General features: G+C 43.6%; 1 protein-coding gene across 5 annotated transcripts in view; it reads left to right on the forward strand.

The window, feature by feature from the left end:
• EHBP1L1 (EH domain binding protein 1 like 1) overlaps window positions 1-21,065 on the forward strand; it is a 181,563-nt gene that overhangs the window by 129,629 nt on the left and 30,869 nt on the right. Inside the window, exons 6-10 of one of the 5 annotated variants that reach the window (XM_068260656.1) lie at window positions 253-392; window positions 6,066-6,101; window positions 6,203-6,262; window positions 6,339-6,591; window positions 11,595-15,432. In XM_068260656.1, coding sequence (XP_068116757.1) covers window positions 253-392; window positions 6,066-6,101; window positions 6,203-6,262; window positions 6,339-6,591; window positions 11,595-15,432 — 4,327 coding nt within the window. The remainder of the gene's footprint in view (window positions 1-252; window positions 393-6,065; window positions 6,102-6,202; window positions 6,263-6,338; window positions 6,592-11,594; window positions 15,433-21,065) is intronic. The other 4 variants (XM_068260660.1, XM_068260658.1, XM_068260657.1 and 1 more) reach the window with 4 other exon arrangements.

Consider the following 21,065-nt stretch of genomic DNA (forward strand, 5'->3'; position numbering starts at 1 on the left):
AACACACTAAAAAGGAATTGCTGCTGTCATACACTTGAGATGAATCACAGTATGCTGCTATCTATTCATATACAAAGCATAAGATCGCAGAGATGCGTGACGTTACCGTGCCTCGGTCACACAGGCCACCTCATTATAGGTGGGATAAAATGTAATGAAAATAAATGGTTTTATGGTGTTCTTTGTTTCCATTTGTTTAGTCTTGTGCTCGGCTTGACATTTACCGTAATTCTCCCTGTGTTTATATACCAGAGATGATGACATGCAGAGCATCGCCAGTCTCCTGAGCTTAAAGCCTTCAGACATTGCAGACATGGATGACTTCAATGACGAGGACGAGGAGGAGAAGCCGCATAGACCGAACCGCAGTTCCCTGGGCCCAACATCCAGAGGTAAGTACTGGCTAATAAAGAATCCAACCCAACCGCTCTTCAACTTCCCAACTGATGTCTTACTTCAGCAGTTTATACTTTCACCAGTAATATGGTGAACTGTGCCAGACACTGCAGGTGTATTTGCTTCTCATGGCTTCTACCGACTTCTCCATCAACCTTTTTCTCATGTAGGGGCAATAACACCACACACATAATATGCAATGTATGAATGCCACATCCAGTTCTTCTACATACAAAGCCTTGTGTTAGCATAGCTAGAAATCAGAGCTGGGACAAGGTCCTCCAGCACCCAAGACTTGCAGTCACTGTCATATACCCTTTTTCTCATTTTACTCTGCTTCAAAAGGAGAATGATGGCTGCGCCCTGAGGCTAGAGCCTCTCTCGCCTCTGCCTCGGCTTGGCCCTGCTAGTTATTCTTAGTTTTAAAACTGTTTAGCTTTATATATGATTCGGTTTAAACAAGTATACTTATCTGTGCATAAAAGGGGGCTCTGATCCTTCAATGCATAATTGATTAGAACATCATTTTAAAGGAGCAGGGACAGCCATGCTATCCCAGGAAAAAAACATATATAAATAGATAAATACTTGTTCTACTTAAAAAAACATTTGGATTGTACTGTTGGATTGTATTGTATTTTTATTTCAGTGAATTTTTATGTAGTAAATAAAGAGAAAATTGTTCCAGGCATTTTCCATCTTTATTGCCTCTGACTGAAGCCAATCCTAATGTCTCTTTCTTACTCTTTTTTCTCTCCTAAAAACTGCACTGTCATATCTAGCTTGCTTTGTAAACACACGTGAGCACAGCATACTGTAGATTGTATTTTAGCAGCTTTTGCGAAGGGGGTGTATTTGCCTTCTCAGCCTTGTGTCACACTGAGCTGCTCTCAGCCAATTAGTGAGGAGCAGGAATGTGGGAGGGGAGATAACAAACTTCTCTCTCCTCTGCAATGTACCAGAATAGAACCAGACTGACTGAGATAAGATTCATTACAGCAGGAACATTTATGATTAAATTGGAATGCTTGCAATGTAGACTGCATGCAGACTGCATAATAAACACAGAGCAGTGGGTAAATGGAATTTGATTTCGTGGCTGACAATCCTGCTTTAACCACTTTAAGACCGCGTAACACCGATGGGCGTGAACGCGGTGGCTCCCCTAGGGCCACCTAACGCCGATCGGCATACAGTCCTGGTGGAGTATTTTGCAGGGGATCGCGCGCATCCCCGCTTGGATGACGGAGCTCCGCTCTGCCTTCAGTCTCCCATTGACGATCACCGCTCGCCGTCTTTTATGGCTGTACAACACTGCGATCTACGGCAGCGATGTACTGGGGACAGCGTGTGACATGGCTGTCCCTCCAGAGGCTCAGGGGTAATCGGCTGTCATAGGCTGAAGTCTATGCCAGCGAACACAGTGATTGGCTGGCGAGGGGAGGGGAGGGAGGGAGAGAGCTAAAGGAAAAAGAAAAAAAACATTTTATTACAAAAATAATAATAAAAATATTTACAATAAAATAAACAAACATCCTGGGAGCGATCTTTGCCCACCAACAGAGAGCTCTATTGGTGGACAGAAAAGGGGGGGGGGGGGGGGGTTATTGTGTGCTGAGTTGTGCGGCCCTGCAGCTAGGCCTTAAAGCTGCAGTAGCCCATTTACAGAAAAATGGCCTGTCTTTAGGGGGGTTTAACACTGCAGTCCTCAAGTGGTTAAGTAACTTTAAAGTGACACTGAAGTGGAAAAAAATTATGGTATAATGATTTGTATGTGTAGTATGGATAATTACTAGAACATTAGGAGCAAAGAAAATATTCTCATATTTTTATTTTCAGTTATAACGTTTTTTTTGTTTTTTATAACATTGCATCATTCTCTAATATTTGCAGTTTGCACATTACACTCAGCATTCTAAATGATTTCACAGAGCAGGTTAGTGAACTTTTGAACTTTCCTCTGCAGAAAAAAAAAATACCGTGACAGACACTTGAGATAATAAGCTTCAGAAGACATAGCTCTCTGTGACTTTGAAAATCGTGGAGATCAGTGGCTCTTTTGCATTGATAACAACTGGAGTTTCTTAACTCTTCCTGTACTGGAAACAATATTAGACTCATATCTCTGCTGCTAATGTTCTATTTCTTACCTGTACTACACATACAAATCATTATATCATCAGTTTATTTTCACTTCAGATTCCCCTTAACCACACTTAATGGGAACCAGAGAGGAACGATCATTAAAAATAGAAAAAGATTTTATACATACCTGGGGCTTCTTCCAGCCCCATAAGCCTGGATCGCTCCCACGCCGCCATCCTCTGCTTCCTCTATCGCCGGTCCCGGGTCCCGTCACTTCCGGCGGACGTGGCCAATTGTCCGCATCACAGGGGCTCCCTCCATACACTTACGCATACGGCTGCGCAGTAGGCAGCCGCACGCGTAGGTATATGGAGGGAGCCCCTGTGATGTGGACAATTGGCGGATCCAGGCAGCGGAGGACGGCAGAGTGGGAGCGATCTGTGCGTATGGGGCTGGAGGAAGCCCCAGGTATGTATAAAAGCTTTGGTTTGAGTCATCTCTGGTTCTCTTTGAAGTGCAATAGCAACTCCACTGCACAAAAAAAAAAAAAATCCACCGCTGATACAATTTGCAGGTATCTGAACAAACTGTGGAGTATTTGCGATAATTTAGGTTGGAGTGAGCTTGAGATGTCTCCCAGTGTATCACTGCTGAATATATGCAAATTAACCATTGTTTTCCTTAGAAGCTAAACGATGTGTCAGCTTGTTAATTTGTACAGAGCCATAATAATCCAACATGCATACAGATTGTTTCGGATTGGTTGATCCTCATCAGTGTTACTCTGGCATACCTGCATTGCTTTGGATCTGACCAGGAAATGCTCTAGGAAAGTGATGAATAAGCATGATTAGCATGTACAGAAAAATAGGGCATCCTCAGCGTGTATCTGATTTTTCCCCTAGCATGCACTCTTCTTTCCTGCGTAATGAATGGGTCATTGCAGTAAGCCTAGAGAATAGATACTGAGAAAAATGTGCATCCTGATATGTTCAGACTTCTGGGTAAGCCCTGAACCAAATGCACAGAGAGATGAGAACTTTGGGAAGTCCTACCAGTCCCATCAGTATACTGTTGCTATGGTTTCCATTTAGCTCAGTTTGAATTTTTTTTCCTGAAATCAAAATCTGAAATGATTTGTGCTGCACTGTAACATGTATTATCGCTTTAACCAATGCGGAGTTACTCTTTAAAGCAAACCTGAAGTGAAAAAAGCTTATGATATAATGAATTGTATGTGTAGTACAGATAATAAATAGACCATTAGTAGCAAAGAAAAGACTCTCATATTTTTATTTTCAGTCATATAGCGTTTTTTTTATAACATTGCATCATTCTGTCATATTTGCAGTTTAGAAACCACACTCTGTTTAAAGAAAACCTGAACTAAAAATAAAAAGTAAAAATAAACATACACAAGTCATACTTACCTTCCATGTAGTCTACTCCTCAGTGTCTTTCTCCTGTCCCGCGTCCTGTTTGTCCACTGTGATCGATGAAATTCTACGTCCTCCATTTTTAAAATGTCCATTACCTCATAACAGCTTTCTGGTCAGCACACTGTTAAACTGTAACATCGCCCACTTGAGCCCTAGGGAAACATAGACATTACCGGGCACATCAGTTGCCCTCTCAGCTATAACTGACAGCAACTGATAAATAACTGACAGCAACTGATATATTTCAGTTCTGACAAAATGTTGTCAGAACTGGAAGGGATCACTGTAAGAAGAAAATGGTGAGCTTCTGAGAGGAACTGATGGCAAGGTAACTATGTAATGTTCATTTGATGTTACCTCGTGTTTATTTTAAATAATTTTACTCAGTACAGGTTCTCTTTAAGCTATAAAACAAAGCAGAAATAGTGACCCTTTGAACTTTCCTGCAGTAAAACCCTATCACAAGATGTCTCTCACTGTTTCTTAGCTGTTTAAAGAGAAACTCCAACCTAGAATTGAACTTTATCCCAATCAGTAGCTGATACCCCCTTTTACATGAGAAATATAATGATTTTCACAAGCAGACCATCAGGGGGCGCTGTATGGCTGATTTTGTGCTGAAACCCCTCCCACAAGAAGCTCTGAATACCACGGTACTCTGGGCAAACTGCCACAATGTAACAATGTTCACAGACAGGAATTAGCTGTTTACAGCTGTCTCTAACAGCCAAAACAGCTAGAAGCAGCTACATAACCTGCCCACAGTAACAATGTCACCATGTAATAAATGTCAGAATGTGAATCTGGGAGAGGAAAGATTTTACAATGAGCAAACACTGACTAAATCATTTATACATAATTATGGTAAAAAATGAAGCACTTTTTTTACTACATTATTTTCACTGGAGTTCCTCTTTAAGTGCTTCAGAAAACAGGACCGTATTTCATCCAGTGGGTCAAATAGAATAGCTCTTTTGCATAGGTAACAACTGAAGTTTTTTTGTTTTTTTCTAACTCTTCTGTAATGGAATTTATGAGACTTTTTTTTTCTTTGCTCTTTGCTACTAATGTTCTATTTGTTATATGTACTTCACATACAGTTCATTATCTCATAAGTTTATTTTCACTTCAGGTTTGCTTTAACTATTTCAGGACCACAGGCTTTACACCCCTAAAGACCAGGCCATTTTTCACAAAAATTGCTACTGCAGCTTTAAGGCCTCACTTCAGGGCCGCACAACTCAGCACACCAGTGATTCCCCCCCTCCCCTTTTCTCCCTACCAACAGAGTTTTCTGTTGGTGGGGTCAGATCACCCCCCAGATGTTTATTTATTTTTAAATAAATATTTATGTCTTTATTTTTATTTTTATGTGTTTTTTTCCCATTATTTTTATTCCCCTCCCCCCGTCTGCCTATCACAGCGATCGGTTGTGATACGCTTCAGCCTATCACTGCCGATCGCTCCTGTGTCCCCCAGGGGGACAGCCGTGTCACACACCTGTCACTAGTACAGCGCTGTTGTAGATCACAGCGCTGTAATAGCTAAATAGATGGTGCGCCGCTGGGAGAATGAAGACGGAACAAATCTCCTGTAAAACCCAGCCCCAGGACTTGACGCCAATCGTCGTTTGGCGGTCCTGGGGCTGCCGCCGTGATCACGCCCATTGGAGTGACGCGGTCGTTATGTTGTAAAGGGACCCTGAGCAATGCATAAAAGAAACCTGGACTTACCTGGGGCTCCCTCCAGCCCTCCGTCGCCCCCGGCATCCTCTTGGTCCCATCCGTGGCCTCGTTGGTGGCTCCTGTAATCCGGTGACTTCGGCGTGTCATCACGCTGGTCACCGGAAGCGTCATGCTCGGTTCAGCCAAATCCGCCGGATTACCGGAGCCACCAGTGGGACCAGGGAAGGGACCCAGAGGATGCCGGGGGACCTCGTGGGCTACGGGGGGCTGGAGGAAGCCCCAAGTAAGTCCAGAAATATTTTTTTTTGCACTGTTCAGGGGCCCTTTAAGTATAAGTACACTACACCAGGTAAGTGAATTTCTGTTTACATAAGAAGATGGGGGGTAGCTGGTTTGTTTCTCTTGCTGCTTTCTGACTCTTCTTTGTTATGGTCTCTCCTCTCCATGTTCTCTTCCTTAGGTTATCTTAAAAGTGTATATTCTGACTTCCTGTCAGGTAACTCTTGCTTTTCCCATCTTCTCCTTTATCTAAGTCTTTCCACCCTCTATACATATGATTGCAGTGCTTCATTTCTCTTCTTGTGCGCCTGATTACAGAGCCTGTGCGGGAGCTGAACACCCTGGCTGAGGAGGAAGACGAAGGCTTTACTTCCACAAGTAGGTCACTGAGAATAGCACTTCACATTCATTTCTTATGTTTCCATTCATTTCCTGTCTCCATGTTTCCTTTCAGAAGCTGCTCCTTCTTTTCACGCCTCCTCAAGACCTTCTCTCACTTCTGCTCCCCCAGTTCCACCATTTCCTCCGCTAAGCCGCACTGACAAAAAATCTCACAAGCATTTTCTTCCTGCAGCCAAAAAAGAGAGTATTAACATTTCACCCGCTGATCAGCACACCCATCATAGCCATCACAATGGGAAAGAGCTGTCTAGAAAGTCTTTAGAGCCCTCTTATGGAACAGCTTCCACCACAAGCCATGATCAAAGGTGAGAAACGGTTTAATCATCATTGCCATTCAGTGTGGTGTAAAGCAGCCCAGCAAGCAACAACTAATCCATTCACTCCTTCCGCATTGATACTTGATTCCTAAAGAGGTTCTCCAGGCAGAAGTGTAAAAATATTTTTTTTCAATCCTCAGTCACAAGCTAACCAAATGGGATAGATAGATAGATAGATAGATAGATAGATAGATAGATAGATAGATAGATAGATAGATAGATAGATAGATATACCTTGCCAGAACTCCAACCCAATAACCCTTCTCCCAAAATAAATTGCAGACAATGTTAATTTCAAATGATTCTGGGAATGGGGCTTTTTTCAGGCTCCTCCCCCTTGTTTCCACTGGCAATCAGTCAGAGAAGGAGGGAATGTGTGTGGTGTACTAGAAGTTACTGGGAGATGTTTAGCTGCCTCTATATTGCTAAATGAAATGCTGAGAATTACATAATCATCCCCCACAATGCATTTTGCTAGTAAGTGGCCTGATCTAGGGAAAAATAAACTATAAGGCCTTGTTCACATTATAAATTGCTATTGCAAGCACAGAGCGATTTATTCAGCTTTTTTCAAAGCGCTTTTCCCTGCGCTTTGAGCTTAGAGAAGTGATTTTGTAAGCACAAGCACTCTTAGCACTTTTAGGCTCCCTGCACACTGCATGCGATTCCGATTCTGATTTTTAATCGGTTTTTACATCCGATTCTTATTCTGATTTTTAATTATTACTGCATGCTGCATTTTTTCCTCCGTTTTTCTGTTGATTGCATTCAAGGAAAATTGGAATTACAAATCGGAATTGGAATCGCAAAATGAATTTGCAGTGTGCAGGGAGCGGAGCCTTAGGGCGATTTCTAAAATCGCCAGCGCTTAAAAAAAAAACACTTACTGTGATTCCAGTTACTAACGGCATGGCTCTCCAGAGACATGGGTAAACAGCCACTGTTGCTTATGTGAGGTGACAGAACCTGCTGCTTCCTTCTTGACAAGCACATTTTCCAGGCATTGCACTGGGAATCACTAGGTTGTAATGCCTAATATTTTTTGCAGTAATAAAATTATTTGCCTGCAGAGCTTCTTTAACCTCCCTGGTGGTCAATTAAATCCACCAGGGAGGCAGCGCAGCACTATTTTTTAATTTATTTTTTTTTAAATCGTGTAGCTAGCCTAGCGCTAGCTACATGATAGCCGCTGAGCAGCGGCATCCCCCCACCCCCTCCGATCGCCTCCGGCGATCAGGCCCATCAGGAAATCCCGTTCTGAACGGGATTTCCTTTAGGGCTTCCCCCGTCGCCATGTGACGTCAGAGGGAGTCCCGATCCACCCCTCAGCGTTACCTGGCACTGATTGGCCAGGCAGCACACGGGGTCTCAGGGAGGGGGGCACCCTCTAACGTGGCGGGTAGCGGCGGATCGGCGGCGATCGAAGGTAACACGCAGCGAGCAAAGTGCTAGCTGCATGTATAATCTCTATTTTAGGAAAAGACTGAAAAATCTTATAAAGGGAAAGACTTAAAAGAATCTACAAGAAAAAAAAAGTGCTCCTGGGGGATACTTAGCTCGGAGGGGGGAGCCTCTGGATCCTAATGAGGCTTCCCCATCCTTCTCTCTTCCTTCGTTCCAGTGCTGCCAGCCGCCGAAAATGTCAGCGGTGCCACTCTCCAGGATCATAACAATCCTGTGTGTGTCTCGGGCAGGCTCAGTAGCGGCTTTGCTTCGGGCTCAGGCAGAACTAGTTAAGCTGCAAAAGCCGCTACTGTGCCTGCGCGAGACTCACACAGGATTGTTATGACCCTGGAGCCCCAATAGATTTTCAGAGGCTGACAGCGCTGGAACGGAGGGACAGAATAGGATGGGGGAATCCTCTTTAGGATCCAGAGGCTAAACCCCTCCAAGGTTTATTTTTTACAGATGCTCTTTAAAAATGGTAACTACATACTACTACTACTGACTCTGGTACATGTTGGGCTGCATTCTTTGCTTATCTTAAGGTATACTTTAAAAAAAAAATGTTTTAGTGCAGGGTTTTTGACATGGAAGCGTGATAATCGTAGACAGCGATTGGTAGTTTTTATGCTTTGATTGTGGTCCTGAGACAAGGCGATGCTAGATGTCAGCCACACATTGGCAGCTTGAAATCCAGAGCTGGGAAAGTGTGAGCTTTCGGTGGGGGCTCTTTGTCTCTCTCTATGGGTGCTAATTCTAGTACAGAGATGTAGCTATTTTCAGGACTTCCAGCTCATTGTGTTATTAAAGTACACTGGCCATTAAAGAGCCACAGGGAACTGCCTCCTTCAGCTCTTTCTAAAAAGTGCTCATTTCACGGCTTTCACTTTCCAGGGTCAGATATGCAGATCAGGAACATTACAGGAAAGTCAGACCTGCTGATCTGATGAATTGCTTCAGATGAGTGACTTATAAACGTTTCTGGTAGTAGAGTTCTGTACCGTGTCAGCCGTTAGTAGAAGCAGGAAAATGCAGAGTTAAAGCCCCCCTCTGGTAAAAATTAAGCCTTATGTGAGTATGGCTCTGCCCAGTGGTGTAACTACAAATCAGGAGTATAACCCTGGAAGCAGCTAAGCAAAAAATGTGTAACTTACATTTTAATGGACAGCGAGGAGAGGTTTACCTCACCGTGGTGCAAGTGTCCAATATATTATACTTTGCATGCAAACTATAGTGGAAGCCAAAGTTCCTCCATAGCATAATACATGTAGCATTTGTTTTGGACACAGGGCATGCATTTTCAGCCTAATAGAGGTGGTGCATGCCTGAGTGATTAACCTCCCTGGCATTCAATTTCCCCAGGATTTCTGTGCAAAAAGTGATAAAATTAATTTGTATAACTTTTTTTTCCTGTAACTTGCCAAAATGTGTTAAGCAAGGGTCTAGTATACAGTGCAGGAGAGTATTGATGTGTATGCACATTTATACTGTTCAAAGCATGTTTTGTATGGACGGATAATCTGTCAATGCCGCTAGGGAGGTAGTCAATTGCAGCATGTTTTTAGGGATGCGCAACACCCCCCCCCCCCCTTTCCTAATTTTGCTAGTATGTAACTACCAGGTTAGCTGCTCCCAGCCCGTATTCCTGAGTTTCCTGTTTGCATGGTAAGTAATAGTAGTTATGCATATGATTTGCATCTGATTTGAATGCAAAGTGTGCAGATAGCTTATTAGAGGTGCTGCACATGTGAGCTGTTGATCATTTCAGATGCAGCCTGTTGTGGTATGCGCTGGCCCTCTCCTCGCTGTACAAATCATGGGACCCCCCCCAGTGTTCACACCTTTTCTCTTGCCTACCCCTGGTGAACCTCACAGCCTGGGGGCCCATCTTACAAGGGTCATAAAACAAGTGTGGCCATCAGGGTCTTCACACCCATAACAGTTGTAGCCACAAAAACACCTGATCTGAAGGATGGGCCCCTTATTCGAGAGTGAGTTATAGCTCTGAGCCCACCTGCGGCCACAGGCGCTGCTCCCCTGTAGCTACCCCCCTGGCACTGCCCGTTACCTGGTCCTCATCTTCTCTGTGTCCAGGTCCCTTGTCCCACTGCAAAGCATGTTCTCCTGTCAGGCTCAAAGCACTTGAGAGCTGCAGTCACTTAGGGCAAGCTGAGTAGGCCAGCATTCAAACCAAAGTTGGTGCACTTAACCAGTGCACTGTTCTGTAGTTAGTATCTACCTTCAGTGATGCATGTCCTCCCAGCTCCTTCCAGTCATGGCACTGGTAAGTGGATAGCAGTCCTGTCACTTAACCTGCTGGGCGTTACGCACGCCGGAGGGTTTGCAGCCGAAATCCCCCATTAGAATTTTAAGTGATTGTGTAGTTGTAATATGTTCAGCTAGCACTAGGCTAGCTAGCAATGGTGGCCGGCATCCCCCTGATTACTTCTGATCCCCCCGATCGCCGCTAAATACATTACCCCCCCCCCCCCCTGATCCAGCGATGGCGCAGCCGCCCTGCACATCTCCGGTCCTCTCTATGAGGAGGATCGAACATGACGTCATGCGCAGACCCGAGATGTGCAGGGCGGCTGCGCCATCGCTGGATCCGGGGGGGGGGGGGGGGGGTATTGTATTTACCTGCGATCGGGGGGATCAGAAGTAATCAGGGAGATGCCGGCCACCACTGCTAGCTAGCCTAATGCTAGCTGAACATATTACAACTACACGATCACTTAAAATTCTAACGGGGGACTCCTGGGGGCAGTCGGGCATACCGCTAAGGAGGTTATTGCTGACTCCATACCTTATCACAATTGGCTTTCATGTATAACATGTCTGAAGTGTAACCCCAGATAGGCAGTAGGATAGGGGCCGATCAGTATGAATAGGGCTGGAGAAAGCCCCAGGTATGTTGCTACTGGCTGGACTGTGTAATGGTTAAGGGCTCTGTCTCTGACACAGGAGACCTGGGTTCAAATCTCAGCTCTTTCTTTTCAGTAAGCCAGCACCTATTCAGTAGGAGTTCTTGGGCAAGACTCCCTAACACAGCTACTTTCTACGAAGTGTGCTCTAGTACTTGCCTCACAAGCGTTTTGAGTCCCACAGGAGAATAGCGCTATACAAATATGGGTATGGGTATTATACATTTCTTCTTTACATTTATCTCAGGTACACGTTGGCCTGAACTATGTATGCATTTATTGAGCAGTGATGCATTGTGGGACACCACAGAGCTCACGCCAACCTGAATAATTGCAAACACTTTCTGCTTTAAGAAGGCAAACTTCTGTTTTTCATATCATCTTAGTAAGGAGGCTCTTTGGTCTCTTTCAGGCCTTACACACTCCTGGTTCACCCTGAGCTGGTTCACCCTGAGTTCTGGTTCACCCTGAGCTTGCTGGGCAATCTTTAACTCTTTATATTAAGATAAATGAGGATAAATTATAATTGGTAATTCTTGTTTATTTGTGAAGTCTACTGTAGTATGACTCAGACCTAGTTGTGCAGAACAGTGATACAATTGTTTTTAATTTTTGTTTTCTTAGGTTTAACGAGGTATGGAAGACCAGGGAGCTCAGCGTTGATCCTATGAAACTGCTCAATAAAGCCACGGAACAGCTTGACTCAGCCCCCAGGGATGGGTATAGGGAAAGCAGAGACAGTGTGAGGGAAGTAAGAGGTCTACAAGATAGAACATCAGATATAACAGATAGACCAAAGGTTGTGATGAGGAAAAACAAAGTCCCAGGAAAGGCTGCAGAACAGATTAGCCAATCAGAAGGAGATGCAACTCATCCCAAGGTGTCTCAAATACCACCTGTTCCAAGTAGAGCAATAACAGAGCAGGCAATGGAGAATAAACACAGGGCAGTTGCCAATGCAGCAAAAGTAGTCCCCGAGGTTGTTCTGTTGGAGACGGAGGCTGCACAAAAGACATCTTTCAGCGTAGCTGTAAATGATGCAAATCAAGATAAGGAGCCACCGCCTAAGGCAAATGAGAACTCAAATGAAATGTCTCAGATGCCTGAGATTGCAGTCAGGTCAGTACAAAAAAAGCTAGACTCTAAAAATGTGCAAGAGACAGCATGCAAGTCAGCTGATAGTGGGACTGTTTTAAGTGACACACTAACCTCACCAGCAGTAGTAGAAGATACACAACCAGTCCATATCAGAGGTCACATTACACAGCAGGATGATCAGAATATTGCTGTACCACAGCCACACAGTATAGACAGAACACTGTATACAGAAATGGTGAAAGTCGATAATAATGACGTTCAAGCAACAGGGGATGTAAAACCTAAATTAGAAGAAGCAACACACATACAAAATGTTACACCAAGTGAGCAAAAGCCAGAGGGAAATAAAAGTACTACAGCTGCTGAAGAGCAGATCACAGAGGAGAGGCCAGTGGAGGAAAGTAAAATTGATTCCACACCTGAGGACACAGGACAGAAAGGTCAGGCCACAGTTCTAGTGAGAGCAGAGGTGACAGAGGGGGACAAACTAACACAGGAAATTAAACTCAAAGATCTGATCACTGAGAAGGAAGAACGTATAGCAGAAGAAAACCCTCTTTGGATAGATGAGAGCCTTATAATTCTGCCTACAGAAGCAACATCTCAAAACACACAGCTCATTGCAGACACGAGCGTAAAAGACATGCCACTAACTAGCATAATGAAAGACCTAGACACCGGTGTTGTACATAGTAAAGCAGAAGATGCGCCGGTAGAGGCAGACAAAGCAGACAGACAATACAGACTAGATCAGGATAGAACAGATAAAGGCATATTTGAAATAGATGGGGCTGAACAAAAGAGAGTCGCTAAGGCTGACGACACAAAAGAGGTTCCAGTGAAGGAAAGGGAAGAAGAGAGAGCGCATCATACAATAACCTCTGAAAAGAACAGAGCTGAGGAGTCTTCAAAAGAAATACCCAAAGCCTACGAAACCTGTGACACAACAAATAGGAAAGAGGAAAATACCAGAACCGCGGACCGAGATGCTGTACAGAAGGAGAGAAAAACTACTGAGGCAGTGCACAAAAGACAGAGTAATGTGAGTGAACCTGAAAAGACGGAAGAAAATACTAAATGGATAAAAGACACACTGTGCAATATAGCAGTTGTAGATGAGGGGCTTCAGGACACATCAGTGACTTCAGATAACAGAGATAGGGATTATAAATATGTGTTACGTAGTCTAGATGGAGGACTAGCTAGAAATGTTCCAGACCATAGTATTAAAACAGACCTATTACTTAAGGCTGGTGAGCATAATGTACTTGAGTTATTTAAAGTAGATGCAAGTGATCCACAGCAGAGTGTAGACAATACAAGTGAGACATACCTCACAGCTGTAGCAGGAAATGGAAGGCAGGACTATGAAGAGCCAGAAAGGTGTGCTACTGACATTACAGACATAGGAGGGGAAGTTATGGAGCCAGAACAGTTGACGGATTTAGCAGAAATAACACATATACAAGTAGGTGTAGTTGATGAACTGGAGAAGCTGGAAGAAAGCGTATTGCCAAAGGAGAAGCCAACACCTGAGCAGACAGGGGAGGAGGATAGTACTATCAGCAATGAAGACTCTGAAACATCTCCAATAAAACAGTATAGCTTTAAAGAATTATTTCTGTCATCTGATGGAAGGGTGGCAGAGAAACCAAGTGATGACATGGTCCTGGATCAAGAAGACAAGTTAGCAGAAAGATATCTTTTAGAAGACAAAATACTGAGAGAAACATCTGCTGGGGATACAGAAGTAGTAGATGAAGATGCAACAAAAGAGTCCCATTTTTTTACTATTGAAAGTCCTCCTTTAGAACCAGATAGAGGAGAATCAGTTCCAGACCAGGTAGATGGAATGGAAAAGACTTACCTTCAGACCAATGAGAGGTCTATTGAAAATAGCACTAGTCCTGGAGAAGCAATCATTCTAAATAAGCTTAGCTTTCTTTTGGTAGATGAGAAAGTGGATGACGAGGGGGATGCAACTAAAAAACTGGTAGACCAACATCCTCATGTAGAAAATACATATCTTTTAGCAGTAGAGGGATCGGTTCAAGAACAAGTCAGGGCAGAACAAACAGAAGATCCAGTATACAAACCAGTAGAACCAAACTTTGAGAAGACGGTTGTAGCTGAAGATTTATTAGATGGTGATGATGAAACAGAAGAGGACTTTAGTGATGCAGTAGAAAGAATGGAGGAAGAAACAGAAACCACAGTGGGACCAAATCAGGTTGAACAGCTATGTATTGGGGCAGATAACATTTTGGAAGAAGAGGATGTAACCAGCCATGTAGAGGATATAAGCAATATCTATAAATCTAATGGAGACTGGATAGATGAGAGCGGACTAGCGAGGACAGACAGGTTTGATAACACACTGAATGAGAACACTTTTAAGCAAGAGGCTTTATTAGAAGGGGAGGTAAACAATATAAGCATAGGTGACCATGAGAAACATAAAGAGCAAAAACCAATAGAGAAAGGAGTAGATTCAGGAGGAGTATTAGAAGAAACAGGGACTGTGCTTAATGATGTAGTGACTGCAGAAAGTGAACAAGGAAGCCAGACTGAGGCAGAGTCCATAATGGAAATTAAAATGGATAGAGATGAAAGAGCAGATGTATCTAGAATAGCCATAGCAGTAGAGGAGAAGGTATGCTATGAACCAGAAGGGCAAGGGACAGATACCAATATTGAAAACAGAGGGCACATGGTAAGCAAAAATGAGCAATCATTGTCTGCAAATGAGACAGTTTCACCATCTTACTGGTTTGAAACCGCAGTGCAGGAAGTTACTGTATTTGAAAATATTACACAGACAGAAGAAGGAGGCTATGGGGAAGTTTCGAAAAAGGAATTTTTACTTAGTTCAACTGCAACGGAAGAAGATATTGAAGAGGTTAAGCACTGGGCAGAGGCAGTACATGAGAGAGTGGCACAAACTGAAGAGCAAGAAGATGTGACACACATACAGGAGGAGGGCACAGACGCAATGACAAAATGCAGTCTGGATATTGCTTCAGTATGTGACCACAATTTGGACAGACCACAGTGGGCTCCTGCAGACAGCATCGTACATCAGGAAACCCACATGGTGGATACCACAAAGGAGCAGGCAGAGCTTGTAGATGAAATTAGCCAAGTAGTCTCAGAGACAGAGACAGCACTTCCCTCTGGTGCCAGAGAAAGATCAAAGCAAGAAGCTGATCCTCCCATCTGTCCTAAAGAGACATTCCCTAGGTATCCCTTAGGTAGCATAAAGTCTGAGGTCAAGAAACCCACAATGCCCCCTCCACCAATACCTGGACAACAGAGAAGTGCAGAAACGAAGAGACTGAGCGAGTGCACAGGGCATGAGGGGGAGGTATGTGACAGTGTATTATGCAGAAGAGAAGAAGACACTCTGCATGGGTGTGGTCATTGTAGGAGATTTCCTGCATGGAGAGGCAGAAAGGGGCTCTGCATGGGTGGATATACAATAGTCTGAGTGATACAGGAGAAGCCTTTACCCGAATGGCACTCTGCAGCTGGACACATTGGCAGAAAATCCACAGGCCCAAAATGCGCACTGCAGTACCCTTGAAATATATGAAAGTATTGCGATTGTACTGCATAAGCGATTGTGCCAATGCAGCAGAACAGAACATGCTGTATTAGGAAAAGCTCAATACTACATGAGTGTGGTTCAGCTGCAACATAAACACAGTTGTAGTGTTTGTATACACTAGCTATGAAGCTGCATAGACACATGGGATAAACGGGATAAACGCCATATGAAGACATTTGTCCTCATTGCTTTGAGTGACATTTTTCCTTGATCTGTGAATAGAAAACGGCCCTTATTGAATTCACTTTTTCCTTAAGTTTTCTCGTGGGGGATATTATCCACCTAATCAATAAAATGCCTTTTAAGCCACCAGCAAGCAAGAAAATTATCAGAATCATGTTGACAATACTTTTTCACCTACTTTTTGGGAGTTTTTCCTCTTGCAGAGTTTTGAAAAGTTATTTTACACAGAGGGCTATAAGCAATTTATTTTTTCTCCTGGGTGATAATATTTCATCTTTGATTTAGAATAACTTTCCAGCACTTTGTGATGGAAAAAAATACCAAAAAGTAGGTGAAAGAGTGCTGTAAAAAAATATTTTGAGTATTTTTTGCTTCCTGGTGGTTTAAAAGGCACTTTAGCGTAAAGTTTGAAAATATCACCTAGGAGAAAAGTCTGGAGAAAATGTTAATTGCATATGGGCCAGAATCTAGAAAATTATCTCCGGAGGGAAAACTTAGGAGAAAAAGGGAATTGAATAAGGGCGAAAGTGCACAATCTGGCCTATGGGGAGGGCAAGGGGGAGGATTAGCAGGAGATATTCCGTCACTAATCCCAGTAGGAAGTCCAGTAGTTGACAACAGAGTAAGATCTAAAGGTACCCTTACATGGATCGATTTTGCAGCCTTATCAACCAGTTTGATAATTTTATCCAATTGAATTTAAATTGGTGCTGCAGCAAGCATGCCAGAACAATGGGGAGGCCGGGAGTCACGGCAGCAGCACAGGTGAGATTTTACACTGCACAGGCATCAGGGGAGGCATTTAGGGGGCAGCCATGCAGGAGGGGGAGGTGTTGTTGCTAGGCAGATTCCTGATATCGGCAATTGGCCTGTGGTGTATGGGCAGGCAGCTAATCTCTCTCTCCGATCAAACAGACAATCTGTTTCTTGGTTGATCTGCCCAAACATTTCTAGATTTATGGGCACCTGAACTCGGCAGATCGCTAGGGAAGACTGCTGATGCTGAAAGACAACTGTACTCATACCATATTTATTACCCCAAATGATCATCATCATTGGATGCCAACAGGAAACGTCAGAAGACCGGAGCTGCGGCAAGGGACATACATGACTTGTAGGGGCTGGAAGAAGCTCCAGGTAAGTAAAATGAGGATTTTTTTTACTTACCTAGTGAGTCCTTTAACCAGTGGTTAGAGGCTGTGATAACTTACATTTAATTCACTCCATGGGTTGGTGGAGACTTGCTGGTTAAGATACATTTTTTTCACTGTAGAGTACTACAGAAAACTTGTAAATCCCAATTCCATTAAATTAAAAAGAAATCCATCGCTGTCGGCAGAGTGGGCTCCTCTGCAGTTTTTAGAATTAGTTGGTGGCCTACAGCTTCATTTCATTTAAAAAGTTAAAGGAGGGGATCTGCCATGTGACCTTAAACTGCTACACAGCTTCTATTCACTTTTATTGAGGCTTATACGACAGATCCACTTGCTCTGAGAAACACTCCCCCCACCCCCCAACTCAGCACCGATCAGCCTGTCAGTTCTGAAGGCTGCAGAGCATGCATCAGTGGGAGATGAGGCAATCTCACTGTAGCCATGGTTTCATTAATAGATGTAAATTCCACTTACGTTTACTGGGGCCTGAAGAGGTGAATAGTCTAGAGTTTTTTTTTTAAGAATAATAATTTAAATTAGTGAAAGATTTATTTTCCAGCTAACAGATTGTGTATCCTATATTTGTCAGCATTACGTATATAAAAATGATATTGGTGTACCGACCTACTAATATAATTCAGCCCCGATTGAGCTGGTTATTGCAGTTGCATCTTACAATTAACCCGTCTGTCCAGTTTTGCAGCTGCAGAGTGTCAATCATAGTTTCCTCCTACTCCTATTAATCAGTAACCTGCAGTGCGTTCCATTCAGGAGCATTACATACTGGTTAGTTAGAGAAGGGCAATGAAATGCAAATAATTCCATCTTGCATGCAGATATAATGCAAATTGCATGCAGCTTGGAGCTGAGCCAATTAAAATAAACAGGAAGTACATTTGATTGCCGTAACTCCAAGCTGCATATCTTTTGCCGGAATTATTCGGATTTCATTGGCCATCGCTATTTGTCATAGTTCAGCCATGCAGAGGTCCCTTTGCTGTTTTCTGCCTCTGAGTTGAATTGTCCAATGTTGCTTGCAGCTGTCTGACAGGCTTTACAACCTTCTGACTTGGTAAAATATTGCTTACAACGCTAATAATACTAGTAACTGCATCTTGCGCTCTAATCCCTTTCATTTGCATTGATGACACATTTTGTATCTAGGCTCTTGTAGTGGGGAGGCATAGTTCCCAAATGTCCCTCTTTTGGAGGGACAGACCCTCTTTGGGAACCCAGTCCCTCTGTCCCTCTTTCTTCCTCATTTGTCCCACTTTCAGGCCTGATGTACAGATCTGTGTTAATATATTTAGTTTAGTTATCCTAAAAATTGTGTTTGGCTCTAAACTTTATTCCTGTCCCTTAAATTGATATATTTGTTATTTGCAAATGTTAATGGGAAGGAGAATGAACCAGGATCTTTATAGTAACCTTGGCTTGGGGTGTGTCAGGGGTGTGGTTAGAGGTGAGGCATGGGTGTGGCTTAAGTGTCCCTCTTTCTGATCTCAAAAAGTTGGGAGGTATGGGGAGTCGTGGGTAGTTAGATATGTACCTCAGTAATTGGAAACCTCTGGATAAAGACCTTTCAGATCATTGTAGTCCCCACTATGACAGCACAGGTTCCCTCTGCATATTTTGGTCACGTTCTGGGCCGTGGACGAGCACATCCAGACTGGGCATGCAGGCTAGTTGTGTTATAAAGTACTCAGTTAAAGCACTCCTGAAGTGAGAGGGCTATTAAACGATGTTAACAGTGACAGTGAATCATACGCTTCATTGTTTCACTGTATGCGACACAATGGTCATATAATGTGTGAACACAATGAAAATGGCCTGGCTGTCCTGCTGATCCTTTGCCTCTAAGGGTTGATTCACACTAATAGCGCTTTTAAAAGCACCAGCGCTTAAAAGCGCTTTCCAAAAGTACTTGGCTAATGTGTTTGTATGGCTTAGTTCACACCAGAGTGATGTGTTTTTTTTTCCTAAATGCAAACGCAGATTCTACAGCATTTTGGAGCTGTTAACACCTCTATATAAAGTTTAGGAAGAAAGTAAAATTGCTGTAAAGGTGGACACTAACGGTCCAATTTCTAGCGAAAAATCGCTCAAGCGATCAGAAATTCTGCTCGGATTGGTTGTAAATAATTTCTGTTGATGGGCACAATCGATTCCAAACGATCATAAAAACAATCGTCCGATTTAATTTTCGTCTAACCAATTTTCGTTGATGGTGTAGTGGACGATTTCACTTCTGATCAGAATTTCTGATCGCTCGAATGATTTTTCGCTAGAAATTGGATCGTTAGTGGCCACCTTAAGAATTGCTGAACAGAGCGATTTACAAAGTGGTTTTTTTTGCCAAAAGCTGTTCACTTCCAGATCAAAGTGTGCTTCCTATTTTGCCACAAGAACTATAAAAATCACAAAACACAAACACTCTGACAAAATCGCCAGGTATAAATATAAAATAGGAACATCCTGGGAATCGCTACTGCAAATTGCTACAAAAAGCGCTAAGGGTTTGCGATTACACTTAGTGCTTTTTGGTGTGAACTAGCCGTCATACTTGAACAAGCATGCAGATTTGACTGAAGTTTGACTGAATTTGCCACAGCTGGGTGATTCAGACACTACTGATACATGAAATGTCAGCAGAGGATGCCAGGCAAATGGTATTGTTTAAAAGGAAATACCTATGGCAGCCACCATATCCCTCTCACTTCAGTTGTCCTTTAGGGCCCTTTCACACTGAGGCGGTGCGGTAAATTTAACGCACCCCACCGCAGCCTAATGCTAATCTAGGAGAGAATTTACACTTGTTACCATGTGGAATTCTGCTGCGATCTGCATCAGGCCGGAAGTCGTGTAAGTCTATGGTAACGCGCGTACGTTTAAAAACCCGCTGCAATTATCTGTGTCGTGCATGCGCGGAACCGTATTTTAGAAATGTGCCTCCACATACATCATCGATTGTCAAACAGGAAGTGAGCGTCTCTTCCTGCTTGGCCAGGGGTGCAGATAGGCCCAGGCAAACCAAGCGGCAGCTTGGGGCCTCACCCACAGCAGGGGCCTTCCATGCTGCCAGAGCCACCCTGCCTGTGACTGAGAGGCTATTGCTGTACACAGAGGGTAGATCGGCACTATGACCACGGAGTACACTGCGGAAGTGAGGTCATTGCTCATTTCTTGCATTTGAAGTGTGTCACACGGTTTATGTGGGCTGTTCTCCTCTCTGGGTTGTCACATATCTGCAGGTCTGTGAGTGTTGGGGATAGGGAAGAAGCAGGAAGCTACATACCCCCACTGACACCAGTGCCCTATAAGGCCATTGGGTACCTACACTGGGTGCGGCTACCTATACTAGGGGAACACCTTGGCTACCTTTACTGGGGGACTCCTTGACTACCTATATTGTTGGCGGAGGGGGTGAACCTTTGGCTACCTACCTATACTGGATAGTTGCCTATTTTTGTTTTCTGGGGGAGGGAAGGCATTTTTTGACTTTCTATTATTAAATATTATTATGTGAAAAGGGGCCTATGACTGAAGGGAGGAGGCACAAATAATGTGTCGCTTGGGGTCACAAAAACCTTAGCAAGCACCCCTGTGCTTGGCCGGATGCCATAGTAACGTGCTATTCCCCAAAGGCCGGTTTCTGGCAGTGCGGCTGCTGCACCACATGGCCAATATGCAGTGTGAAGTTGGCCTCGAGGCTTATGCTAACCTCAACCTTTTCACTACTTTTAACAATAAGGCTTATGCTTTAAATAAACCTTAAAGGGGACCTCCAGGCTGATATACAAAAACTTACAGCCTTGCTGTAGAAAAAGTTATATTTACCTGCGGTGTGATGTCCCGCGAACCCGTCCGGATGACCCTGCATCACTCCACTTCCGGCGCCTGGCCCCGCCTCTCTTCTCTCCTTGGAGAAAAAAACGCCCAGCTATTTACTGCAGTAAATAGCAGCCTGGAGCTCCTCTTTAAGCAACCTTTAAGGGGAATGCTACAAAGTTACATTGCATTGAGTACCAAATAGGAACAACATTTGTAATGTAA

Source organism: Hyperolius riggenbachi, chromosome 11 (assembly GCF_040937935.1).
Source record: "Hyperolius riggenbachi isolate aHypRig1 chromosome 11, aHypRig1.pri, whole genome shotgun sequence".
NCBI classification, from domain to species: Eukaryota; Metazoa; Chordata; class Amphibia; order Anura; family Hyperoliidae; genus Hyperolius; species Hyperolius riggenbachi.